Source organism: Mandrillus leucophaeus, unplaced genomic scaffold (genome assembly GCF_000951045.1).
Source record: "Mandrillus leucophaeus isolate KB7577 unplaced genomic scaffold, Mleu.le_1.0 Scaffold567, whole genome shotgun sequence".
Taxonomy (NCBI): Eukaryota; Metazoa; Chordata; class Mammalia; order Primates; family Cercopithecidae; genus Mandrillus; species Mandrillus leucophaeus.
In genome coordinates this window covers 363007-376700 of record NW_012106108.1, presented here as the reverse complement: position 1 = coordinate 376700, position 13694 = coordinate 363007, and the positions used below count along the sequence as shown (strand labels likewise).

The 13694-nt window shown below is 39.3% G+C and overlaps 1 protein-coding gene across 3 annotated transcripts in view; it reads left to right on the top strand.

Moving 5' to 3' along the window:
* APP (amyloid beta (A4) precursor protein) overlaps nt 1-13694 on the top strand; it is a 312122-nt gene that overhangs the window by 17435 nt on the left and 280993 nt on the right. For 2 of the 3 annotated variants that reach the window (XM_011998310.1, XM_011998309.1), the window contains exon 1: nt 12601-12908. The exons of the other annotated variant lie outside the window; for it this stretch is intronic. In XM_011998310.1, coding sequence (XP_011853700.1) covers nt 12867-12908 — 42 coding nt within the window. In that variant the 5' untranslated portion in view covers nt 12601-12866. Of the gene's footprint in view, nt 1-12600; nt 12909-13694 lie in introns of those variants that run through there. 3 annotated transcript variants of the gene reach the window in all.

Below are 13694 nucleotides of genomic sequence, written 5' to 3'. Positions count from 1 at the left end.
TATAGTTTTTTTTAATCCCTAGCCCATCCTACCACCCTCCCCCTTGTGAGTCTCTGAAGTCCATTGTATCCCTCTGTATGCCTTTGCTTATTCCTAGCTTAACTCCCACTTCTAAGTGAGAACACATGATTTTTGGTTTTCTAATTCCTGAATTACTTTACTTAGGATAATGGCCTCCAGCTCTATCCAAGTTGTTGCAAAAGACATAATTTTGTTCCTTGCAATGGCTGGGTAGTATTCTGTGGTATACATTTGCCACATCTTCTTTATCCTCTCATTAGTCGATGGGCACTTACGTTGGTTCTGCATCTTTGCATTTGTGAATTGTGGTCCTATAAACATATGTGTGCAAGTGTCTTTTTCATACAATGACTTCTTTCCCTCTGGGTAAATACCCAGTAGTAAGATTTTTAGATCAAATGGTAGATCTACTTGTAACTCTTTAAGAAATCTCCACAATGTTTTCCATAGAGGTGGTACTGGTTTACATTGTGAGAGAATAATTTTTTTTAAAACTATGTTTAAGCTAGATTTTGAATTGGGAAAGAATTACATTCATTATAGGAAGCTTTTGAAAAATATATTTAAAAATACATGAAAATATGCATAATCCTACCACCCACAAATGTCTGTATTATGATGTCATTTTCTAAACCAGTTTTGAGATTGTGCTATAGATTATATTTTATATCCTACATTTTATTTCTTAACGTTCAGTCTCATACTATTTTAAGTTCTTTGTACATGTAATGTTTATTGGATGGGTAAATCTGTTTAGGGAAACTGCAGCTATGTAGTTGTGGACTTGTGCTTTTTTATTTGGCATTTCTAGCCTGAACACAGGCTGGAAGTAGTGACATAGAGAGGGATTGTTTGCCAAATATCAGGTAATATTTTAATTAGTTATTATTTATTTTAATGCTCTAAATCAGGAGTCCTCAACCCTTGGGCATGGACTGGTACCAGTCTGTGATGTGTTAGGAATTTTGCTGCACAGCAGGAGGTGAGCAATGGGTGAGCGAGCGTTACTGCCTGAGCTCCGCCTCTTGTCACATCAGCAGGGCATTAGATGCTCATAGGAGCGCAAACCCTATTGTGAACTGCACGTGAGAGAGCTGGGTTACACACTCCTTATTAGAATCTAATACCTGATGATCTGAGGTGGAGCAGTTTTATCCCGGAACCAAACCACAAAATTGTCTTCCATGAAACCATTGCCTGGTGCCAGAAAGGTTGGGGACCACTGCTGTCAATGGCTGCTCTCAAGTAGTGTGACACATGGTGGTCTTTAACATAAAAAAAAAAAAAAAGTAATGAACGTACACATACAGATTAGCAAAAGTAAGGAAAAGCTGATCTAGTAGTTCAAACAAGCAATCCTTTTATTTAATGGTTCTGTGATTGCTTGTGTAGGCAGAAATGTAAGTTGCTGCATTTGACAGGCAAATGTAGCTGGGGCTGGAATGTAGGTATCAGTGAAATTGTGATTTCAGTTTACTGGAGCCATTCAGTGGGAGCATGAAGTGGGTTACATGATTACACAGATGTAAATAAAGCATCCTCCTTCCCACTTCACTGCTGTTAAAGTCTCTCCTGATGTTATGTGGTGGAAAAACAAGTCAAAAACATTAATTCTGTCAAGTTTCCAAAGATAGAAGAATCTTTGACCACAAAAGAGACAGTATTTATCTCCAAATTTAACAACATGTGATGAAATGCTGCTACAACCTTGTGTGAGGTTGTGGAGTCCATTCAGCCAGACACATGTAATTTTTGTTATTAACTGCTGTTTCTGCGGTCAGTCGGCCAGGTTTATGTTATTATACTTCACTATAGGTTTTTGGAGCAAAGACAGTGTTGTTTATTGTTTACTTTAAAAAAAATATAGTACTGTAACTACATAATGAATAAATGTTGGTACTGTTGAAAACTAATAACAAATTCTTATACTATCAATGACACAGAAATTCTAATTGTAAGAAAATATTGATCTAATATGGAAATTCATTCGTTTATTCAGTGCATTAATTGAACACCAACACTATGCCAAGCATTGAGACACAACTATGAAAGAGGCCAGCTTCCCGATCTCACAGAGCTTATACTTTGTTGAGTGGGGTGGAGAGCAAATCTACGTATGTACATATGTATGTATGTATGTATGTCAATCAATATATTCTGTGCCACTTGGTGGTCAGTGCTCCAAAGAAAAATTAAGCCAGTGAGAAGCTGGATAGAGACACAGTCTGGAAGGGTACGAAGGGGATCAGAATATGTTACCCCAAAATATGCCATTTTGGCATAAGTACTAATTTGAGCTGAAGACAATTGAGAAATAGCAGACACAGGACAAGCTTTACGCCCTTTCTATAAAAATGTTGCTGTGTGAAGGTATCCTCCCTCCCCTCTCCATCCCTGGAGAGACCACTAGAGGTGGCACCATCATCTGCAGAAACAAAACTTACTGAAATAACCCTTATCTTCTATTAGTTTCCCCCATATATTTACCTTCCCACACTTCCTCTGGAAGCCCTAACCCACCTCTCCTTTGTCTTGTGACTTTTCCACAGTTCACTGCTCTTTGTTAAGATGGTATGTAGGCTCTCAGACCTAACTGCTTCTTTTGGGTTTTTGCTTTTCTATGGTGCTTCCTCCTCTCCACTCCCTCATGTAAAAATATTAACATTAAATAAAATTTATGTGTAAATAAAATTTATGTGTTTTTTCCCCTGCGAACCTGTCTCGTCAGTTTAATTGGCAAGGCCTCAGGTGCTGAACTTGACAGGGTAGAGAAAAAAGTTTTTTCCCCTTTTCTATAAGTATTAAAGCTGGAGAGAACACAGTGTAAAGACTGTGAGGTGGGAGCATGCTGGGGTGTTGGAAGAAGCACATGAGCTTACAAACATTCCATCAGTTGTGTGTATGTAATTTTTCTGTGACAATTCCCACTGATTGATCATTTATAAAAACCAGTGGTGAGGGTCTTCCATACTCAGTTTACTCCTTTCTTGGAAAAGAATGCACATTTTAATCAAGAGGATTTCAGGAAAGACATTCTGTACTCCAAACATCTAAAATCTCTTTGACAGTATATAGCAATTCATCTTTTCTTGTGTATTTTAAAATTGAAGACAGGGAGAATTACTATTTTATGCTTAGTTCAGATTTGGTGGTGGTTTTGTTTTTTGGTTCCAGTGGAAAGAAGTAGCATTAGTCACCTGGCAGTCAACCATGCCATATTGTTTGTGGTTTATTAGTGTGGAATAAACAACTGTATTTCTGGCATATGTAAAAATAGTTTTTTGAGAGGCTTCCTTGGTTGTGGCAGTAATAATACTAATTACCAGGTACTGTATATAGCTCATTCTATGAACTAGGCCTTGTTGAAAAGTGCTTTCACTTAATTTTTTCTTAACGGCAGCCTGTGAGGTATCTACTGTTATCCCCAGCTGGGAGGGACCTGGCCAGTGGACTGGATTTAAACTGTGTCTTCATTGTCTGTACTCTTAACTAGTTATCTTCACTGCCTCTAGCAAAATAGATCAATGAGTTGAGCCAGTGTTTCCTCTTGAACTAAGCAGTTAGCCTCCTGAGTAAGCAAGCCTTGGAATGCAATTGGTTGGTAAGATACTAAAGTAATCAGGCCCTCAGTTCCTGGCTGCCAGCCTGTTTCACCCTCTCCTCCAGGAAGTTCTGAGTGCTGATATCTCTACTTGGTGTCTTCTCTGTCCCTCCCAATTCCATTATTTCCCTTTTTCTCAATCCCAAGTAAAGGAAGTTCTGAGTGTAGATGTTGGAGTCATTCAGACCTTGGATCTGAGTCACAACTCTTTCAATTTACTAGAAATATGACTGCAGGAAAATGATCTAAGCTTCCCTAAACCAATTTCCACATCTATAAAGTATCTGTAAATAGATTGGTTAGGAGAAAAATTGAATTAAATTGAATAAGGTATAAAGCACAGAACGTGGCCAGGAGTAGGCCCTGGATGAATGAGGGAAAAATTGTTCTGATTTTTATTTTTGAGTCTCTTTGTAACATCTGTTGGGCCCTTCAGAACAGTCCTTAAAGTTCATATCAGCCACCCTTTATGCCCCTTGGGGCTAGGCCAGGGAAGAGGCCCAGTTGCCTGTGACACTGCTTAGTTTCACATTTCACTGAGTGTAATACATGGAAGGCTTTAGCATCTTAACATTTCATTGGTAACATTTTTGATGCCTGAAAACAGAATAACTTATTTGTAACTGCATACATTTTGTTTGCGGTCAGGTTGTTAGAATTGGAAATGAGCCTCATTTCCTTGAGTTTTGTCCCTCCCCATCTGACCTTCTTCTCAGTGAACCCTGAAGAAAAAACACTAGCAAAGGAATCTCAAGAATGTTAGTCCGGGACACAGCTCTCCGTCTACTCTCCTGCCCTAGTCCTGCCCCTCCTTGTGTTTTCAGCGGTGACCAGGCACTGGTGACAGCCTTGGCTGCTTGGATCAGTTGGAGATAGCTGCAACATGCCTGCCTGCTAGCTTTGAAAAATCTCTTCCAACCTCACTGAAATAATTGTTTACCACATATCAGAGGGGACTGGGAAGTGGGTCATTGAGAGATCTTTTTGAAGGGGTTTGTGGCTTCTCCACTCGCAGAGGCTTCTTGAAGTGGTGGGTAATGTTCATACCTCAGGGAGAATCAATATCCATCTCCTAAGACCTGCTCATACGTAGCTCTAAGCATTAGAGGTGCACTTTTGTTTACATTTTATCAGTGCATTTTTCTACCTGTGTCATTTGGACATTAGATTCCGGAGAAAATCACTGTGTACCTTTGGTGGTTTCACGTGACTCTTAAATTTCATTAATTCACAAAATCTGAATTGAATGGAATAGTCTGTTTTGGTTTTTTTTTTTTTTGGCGAGGGGTGGGGAGGGATTGGATTTTTCAGTCCTTCCAAGAGACTTCAGGGTTTTTTTTTTTTTTTTTTTTTTTAATGTTTTGATTAGCCTGGCGTGTGTAAGGCCCTATCAGGTGTTCCCCTCTTTGATCCTATCACACCCACATCCTGTAGCTGCATCCAAGTGCTTTGAGACCGACTTAATGGGGATTAACTTAACAGTTGCTCTGTGGAAACAGATGCTCTTTGCTGCTTATTTCTAATAAATTGATCGAGCCATTTAAAAGACTTTTTTTTTTCTTTTAAGAAGTTACATCTTCTTAAGAAACTGTAGAGCAATAAAGCAAAACTAAAATACTTGGGTCTAAAATTAGTGTATTATATTTAAAACACTGGGCTTCAGACTGATTATATCATGCTCTTTTACTGACTTTCTAGTCAGTTGCTTATTTATAAAAATAAAGCTTATATAAAGGGCAGCATTCAAATGTTATACCAGTCGCTTTGAGCAGTTGGACCTTCCACAGTAGCTAAATATTTTTTACACTGAGAAAAGAATTATTTAACATTATATGCTATCAGCATGTCAAGTGAATTCTGAGCTTGCCTGCAACAGATGAGACCCTAGGTAGAAACATAAAAACATGGCAGTGTGAAAGAGAAAAGCAGGCTCTCTGTCTTTGGGAAGCAGTTCTGCAGGGAGGGGAGTTTATAAGCGTAGTAGATACTTAGGAAAATGAATACAATTATTATAAAAGTCATCTGGGAAAAACCATTAGGTAAGAATAGCCAATAAAAAAAACAGAAGCGGCCGGGCACGGTGGCTCATGCCTGTAATCCCAGCACTTTGAGAGGCCTAGGTGGGCGGATCACGAAGTCAGGAGATCGAGACCATCCTGGCTAACACGATGAAACCCGGTCTCTACTAAAAATACAAAAAATTAGCCGGGCGTGGTGGCGGCGCCTGTAGTCCCATCTACCCGGGAGGCTGAGGCAGGAGAATAGTGGGAACCCGGGAGGTAGAGCTTGCAGTGAGCTGAGACCGAGCTACTGCACTCCAGCCTGGGCGACAGAGCAAGACTCCATCTCAAAAAAAAAAAAAAAAAAAAAAACCCAGAAGCGAAATGTAAAAATATGGAAATTAAAACTGCACATCGCATGCATAGATAGGTCAATGGGGCAAACTGAAAGTCTAGAAATAAAGTCGTACGCATAATTGAAATTAGTGCAAGATAAAGGTATCTTTTTACATCAGAAGGGGAAAGATAGATTATTACCTAGTATTATGTACCCAGTACAGTTTGTCAGTAACAAAGGGCAAATTTTTTTATTCCATGAAGTGTTCTTTCAAATGAATCAGAAATACTAAATATGAACATCTTCAGAGAAAAATGAACATTTTTGAAAACTTATTATGAAAAGAAACATATACAAGAGAGAACAGTGCACTGAACCCTCAGCAATGATCAGCTCTCATCCAGTTTTGTTTTATCTGTCTCGCCCTTTCTCAACCTGCTCAATTCTCTCTTCCCTCGCTGGGTTATTTTGAAATAATTTCAGTTATATAATTTTATGCATAAATATTTCAGCGTGAATGTCTAACAGAATCTCTATTAGACATGGACAGAAAAGGCAAATAGTTTTATAGTACACAGGAAAAAATACACATAGCCAATAAATCTATGAAGAGATGCTCAATCTCACTAGTAGTCAGGGAAATGCAAATTAAAACAGTGATATAACATTGTTTTTTAAAACCCTGATTGTCAGAGACTAAGAAGACTTGCCAGAATGGCATTTCGTCTATTGTCAATTGATAACAGATATTTTTTTGCTTGGAGCACAGTGGCACAGTTTGGGCTCACCACAACCTCTGCTTCCCAGGTTCAAGTGATTCTCCTGCCTCAGCCTCCCGAGTAGCTGGGATTACAGGTGTGCACCACCATGCCTGGCTAATTTTTTGTATTTTTTAGTAGAAGCGGAGTTTCATCATGTTGGCCAGGCTGGTCTGGAACTCCTGACCTCAAGTGATCTCCCCGTTACAGGTGTGAGCCACTACACCCAGCTGATACAGAAATTTTTGAGATCAGTCATTTAAAATTTTATGTATGTATCCCTTGATCTAGGAATTCTAGGAACTAATTAATTAGTTCATAGTATATTGTATAAATGTGCACAGATGAGGACATTATGAGAGCATTATTTGTGTCAACTAAACAAGCCTTTTAAAAACTCTTGTACAGTAGAATATTATGCTGATACATTTAAAGTGGGCATAACCATACTGATGTATAGAAGTATCTAAAATCATACCGATATAAGTGAAAACAAATTTTCAGAATGCAGGCATAATCACATATTAAACAATAATTTATATAAAAATGAAAATTTTTACGTGTATTATGTCAGTAACAGATTCAAGTAAATCTGACAAAATCTGACTCTGGGTTAAGTGAACTTTGGAATGGAGAAGGTAGTACATATTTACTTTGTATGTTGTCACCTTTTGTACTATTCGAGTCTTTTTAACTGTACACAGATACTCTAGAGCAGGGGTCCCCGGCACCCAGCCACGGACAGGTACTGGTCCATGGCCTGCTGGGAACCAGGCCACACAGCAGAAGGTGAGTGGCAGGCAGGTGAGCCAGTGAGCATTACTGCCTGAGTGCTGCTTCCTGGCAGTAGGTTCTCACAGGAGCACAAACCCTATTGTGAACTGCCCATGGGAGGGATCCAGGTTGCCTGGTCCGGTCCTTGTGAGAATCTAACTAATGCCTGATGATCTGAGGTGGAAGAGTTTCATCCCAAAACCATCCCATCCAGTCTCATCCCGTCCCACCCCCAACACCCCATGTATAAATGGTCTTCCACAAAACCAGTCCCTGGTGCCAGGAACGTTAGAGATCACTGCCTTAGAGGTTGCCCCCTCCTGGCACATCTTGAATGTAGGACTCGTTGGTTCTGCCATTCCTGGTAGGTAGTCAGCCAGCTTTTGACAGTTCTCCCCTGAGACTTCATCCCACAGGCAAGCCATCCCATTCCACGTAAAACATCTCTAATGTTAGGAAGGCACGTATTTTGATGTGATATCTAGAATCCTCCCAGCTGTTCTTCAGAGGAACATTACTTCTGTAAAGTTGAAAAGAACAAGTTTTATTGTATTATAAAACTAGGTCATATCAGTGAATTTCATCTGTTTATTTTCATGGGTAACTGATTCTTACATCAAAACTTGCTTTTGAAAGTATTGGAAGCATAAATTATTACTTCAGGCCCATTTGCTTTACTTTGTTCAGCACATTGAACATCAAGGAGCGGCTCCCTCAATCTAAAATTTCTAGTGTTGGTGCTTGTAATACCATTTTTCAAGTTGACACTAATGCTAACTGTGGAATTCTCATGGTTTAAGTCAGAAGAAAGCAGTTTAGTGGAACTGTTCTTTTTCCCACTGAATTGTATACTGAGTTCTGTTATATTTTCTGCATTTTAACCCAGAAAGTTGTTCAAGAGAATTGACCATGGTAAGACATCTGTAGCTTATTTTGTATTTTCTTTTAATGGAAATTTTAACTTGACTTTTAAATTTAAGGTTGAATGTAGCCTTTCCTAAACCAGTAACTAATGTTTTTTTTAACTATTTAGTGTAGGAGATTATAATAAAATCCACATTGCTTAAGACATAAAATATTTGTGCAATAATAGGTTGAATAAAAACAGTAAATTGAGATTGTATCGGGAATAATGTATTATAAACCATATATGAAACCAGGTACTAACTTGGTATTCTTCATAGCTTTATCAGGAAGACAGAGCAAATACTATCTCAAAATGAAATATAAACAAAATGAGGTTCAGTGAGTGATGTGGTTTGGCTCTGTCCCCACCCGGATCTCATCTTGAATTGCAGTTCCCATAATCCACATGTGTTGTGGGAGGGACCAGGTGGAGATAACTGAATCATAGAAGCAGTTTCCCCCATCCTGTTCTCGTAATAGTAAGTTAGTTCTCACGAGAACTGATGATTTATAAGGGACTTTCCCCCCTTTTGCTTGGCACTTCTCCTTCCTGCCACCATGTGAAGAAGGACGTGTTTTCCTCCCCTTCTACCCTGATTATAAGGTTCCTGAGGCCTCCCCAGCCATGATAAACTGTGAGTCAGTTCAACCTGTTTCTTTTGTAAATTACCCAGTCTTGGATATGTCTTCATTAGCAGTGTGAGATTGGATTAATACAGGGAGGCTACATAACTTTGCCCCAAGTAGCAATAAACTATAGGGGTGAGGTTGGAGTCCAGGCCCCTGGTACTTATGGCCTTAAGCTAAGTGAAATAAGCTAGATACAGAAAAACAAATACTGCATGATTTCATTTATATGTGGAACCTAAAACACTCAAACTCATGGAAACAGAGTAGAAGGGTGGTTACTAGGGTTTGGATGTGGGGGAAGTGAGGAGATGTTGGTCAAAGGGTACAAACTTGCAGTTATGAGGTTAATACCTAGTGTACAGCATAGTGACTGCAGTTATTATTAGTGAATTGTATACTTGAAAATGGCTGCGAGAGTAAATGTTAAATATTCTTACCACGCACAACAAAAAAAGTAACTCTGAGGTGATGGATTTGTTAATTACCTTGACCGTGATAATCAGTTCGCCGTGTACACATACATCAAAACATCGTGTTGTATGCATTGAATATACATAATTTTTGTCAATTATACTTCAGTAAAGCTAGGGAAAAATGAAAGAAGTGACTTAACCAGGACACCTCTCTGTAGCTCTATGGTAAAGCCAAAAGGGATAATAACTTTTGATTATCAAAACTTCGTCAACATCATTATTTTTTAAGACTGGGTCTTGCTATGTTACCTAGGCTGGTCTCAAACTCCTAGGCTCAGGTGATCCTTCTGCTTTGGCCTCCTAACGTGTTAGGATTATAGGCATGAGGCATCACGCCTAGCTAGTTTTGAAGGTATCTTTATTACATTTTTTGTTTAAATATTTAATAGTAAGTGTTTAACTTGAAGCATTTTTTTATGCCTTAAAGTTGATTTTCCCACTCATTTTATGGATCAAAACTATTATCAGATTCTAATTCCCACTCCACCACCTTGTTTATAAAAGTTGACAGTTATGGAAAGTAAAGTAATACTGAGTTTTTCTAATGCCTATCTTTGACATTGAATAAAGATTATAAAATTTCTTATAACTTGAATGAATTTTTACAAATTTGACATCTTTTTATAAAAATCTAGTATTGACCATTTCAACATAAGTTTTACTTGTCTCTGAAATACAAGTAGGACCTATTTTTATTAATTTTCTTAAGTGATGCCGAGTGACACTATTTTTTTTTTCACTTTTTCTTTACCTTTTTTTTTTTGAGACAGGATCTCAGGCTGTTGCCCAGCCCTAGAGTGCAGTGGTGTGATCTTAGCTTACTGCAGCCTCAGCCTCCTGGGCTCAAGCAGTGCTGCCACCTCAGCCTCCTGAGTAGCTGGGACTACAGGTTTGTACCACCAGGCCCAGCAATTTTAAAGATTTTTTTGTAGAGATGGGGGTCTTGCTGTGTTGCCCGGGTTGGTCTTGAATTCCTGGCCTCAGATGAGCCTCTGACCTCTATCTCCCAAAGTGCTGGAATTATAGACATCAACCATTGTGCCTGGCCCCAGTGACACAGTCTTAATTTAGAATAGGGGAGCATCTAATAGTATTAAAATGGCCTGGCAGAGAAGTGGATATGAGGCTTGGTGAAGATAAGCACAGGATGTACCATCTTAGAGTAGGTGTTAGTTTCTGCAGTAAGCCAGCAGCAACATTCTTAGCAGAGCCTAGAAAGATCAAGTGAGGGCTGTGTGGTGGTGCAGCCTCTTAAGTCTCTCTGGTTCTTCAACATGCTCAGGTTGGTGGCTTTGATATTTTCTTCGTCCAGGATGGGTTGTTCTAAGTTTAGGGAAGATCCAGTGGATATTTACCAAGCCTCTTATACTGCCCAGCATGTTGCCATGAGACAGCAGCGTTATCACCTTAAATGATGCAAATACTCCTTGTGCATACCCTGCCCCTGAGATCTAACATCTGGATTCTGGAGACTGTTGCTTATTCTTCCATCTTGCTGCATGGTCCCCAGGTTATGTACGTAGTGTGGCTGGGCATCACACATGTCCCCTGGCTCCTTGCAGCCATACAGAGGTGACCTAACTGGATGTAATTGGGTGTCTACCAGGTATTGGCTACCTGTGTAGGCTGAGGGCCTTCCACAGTTCTAGCAAAGCAATTCATTGCCTTCCTGAATTTTTTAATGCTTCATTTGTGAAACCCTTGATGTAATAACTGTTGATATTATTTCTTTTTGAAAACTCCCCTTACTCTTCCCAGTTTCTTCATTTGTGAACTGGAACCAATAGAAAAGTACCAAACTTAGGGTTGTTGTGAGGCTTCAAAGAAATAATACAGCCCAGAGAACATAGTATATACTCAGCAGATATTTATTAATGTGACTACTAAGCCAGCATTGGTGATTGATTGACTCATAGTGTCTTCTGTTTGCCAGATGTTTTCAGAGGCTCTGTTCATGTTCATACCCATGTTTGTAAATGACAGAACGTAAATTTCTTAATCCTCTGTCTTCTCCTTCAGCATCAGCTCTTGTACCCAAAGTAAAAGAACTCAGTCATCCAGAACCCTGTTTTGTAGATCTGTTTTTCAAAATTGGGCAGTTACTAGAAAATTAAAAGCAGTCTAGGGAAAAGCCTTTCCTTTGGGTTTGTTGCTTTCTTTTCTCTCATGATAAGGCTGTGCCCAAACTGTAAGGAAAACTCAAGAAATTGTAAAATATATCGTCAGGGTGTTTATGGTAAATGTAAAACATTAAGTAACATTTGAGTTAATTTGTGCTTGTACAAACCTCAGAGGCTTAAATAATGAACCAATGACACATAATTTCAGAAAGTTTTCATTAGACTCTTTGCGTTGGTCTTTGCAGTGTCATATTTGCTTGTCATCAGTATTAGCATTCCTCTATTTTGAGTGTTGACTAGGTGCCAGGCATCATGTTGAGAAATGTATGTGCTTATTTAATTCTCATACTGACTCCATGATATAGATACTCCATTTTACAGATGAGGACCCCAAATCATAACCTTTTGGCCAGAATTACAGTTCGTGTTAGAATTTAAACCTATGCAATCTTATTCCAAATCCTCTATCTTTACTCCTCCAGAATGCTCCATTAAATGAATTGTTGCTTATAATCCGGCTGTGTTAACACTGGAAAAGAACTTGAGAACATTTAGCCCAGCCACCCCATGATGTTTGGCAGTACTTCTTGCCATTCTTTCAGTAGATAATTTATTTGAGTTTAAGGGAGAGTCTGTGAATTAATACCAGTACCAAAACTCCCATGAGAAAGTAATGGAGATGCCTTTTTTTAAAAAACCAGAATTTTTAAAGGTGTTCATTCCGTTATCTTCTTGCCTAACAAGTTCCTATATTGATTACTTAAACTATTCTAATCCTGATACAGACGTGATAGACTTTGAATATGAATTGGCCTCCTGATTCTAGCTGTTTTGCCAGAGACCTGATTTAGAGAAGGGATTAAACCACTGGTCAACCTTGGATAGAATCTGGACCAGCAGTTCCCTCTCCACAACCCCTGGCACTTGGCTTTGTGCCAAGAATATCCTACAAAAGGAAATTGATTTACTCCACCCAAGACAGACTTCCGGAGGCTGTGGTTGTCCCTTGTTAGCTTAGAAGTTGGTGCAGTGTACGTGTGATCCACGTCTAAATAGCACAGCATTGCTGTGCCTAGTGGAAGTTGGGTTAGTGCTGACATGCTATTGACTCACCCTCCCAAGGATGGAAGCTCTGGCCTGGGTCAAGTTGTGGTCACTGCAGTTAACAGTTTGTTGATCTCAGGGAGCATTCCACAGTTGCTGATGTAATTGACAATGATTGGAGCCAGCTCTTCCCCAGATTCAAATGGACCGATTAGAGGACTTGTTGGTTCCGTTTATCAACCATGTAAGTGAGTGCTGTGAAGTTGGCATTGTTTTTAGACTGTGTTTGGGTAAGATGAAGCTCTGTTCTCAGGCATTAATATCTTTCAAAAGTACAATGTTACTTATTATGACCAAAGTAGGGATGAAGTTTGCAAATTATTTGGTGTAACTAATTTGGTTATCCATGCAATGCAATTCTCTAACCAGTGTGATTGTTCTCTTTGTACGGTACTCTTACTTTGCCATAAAATTGTTTTCTTTGTTTTTTTGTTTTTGAGACAGAGTCTCGCTCTGTTGCCAGGCTGGAGTGCCGTGGCACGATCTCGGCTCACTGCATTCTTCAAGCGATTCTACTGCCTCAGCCTCCCGAGTAGCTGGGACTACAGGCGTGTGCCACCAGGCCCAGCTAATTTCTGTATTTTTAGTAGAGACGAGGTTTCATCATGTTGGCCAGGATGGTCTTGATCTCTTGACCTCGTGATCTGCCTGCCTTGGCCTCCCAAAGTACTGGGATTACAGGTGTGAGCCACCATGCCTGGCTGAAAATTCTTCTTAATAAGATATTTCTCATAGAATGTGTACGGAGTTTCAAAAAATTGTGACTGGTTTCAAAATCAGATAATTTGCAAGAATTAGCCATAGTATAAACACATAATTCTCAAACTGTTGTTTGGGAGTGGGTCCAGAGATCTGTTTAACAAAACTTTGAGTAGAGTCTGGTGCAAGTTAAAATTTGAGAACCACTAATGTAACCTTACCTTTTCTGTGGACCACATTTTGAGCTTTGGAAGAAATAACCCTTTCTATC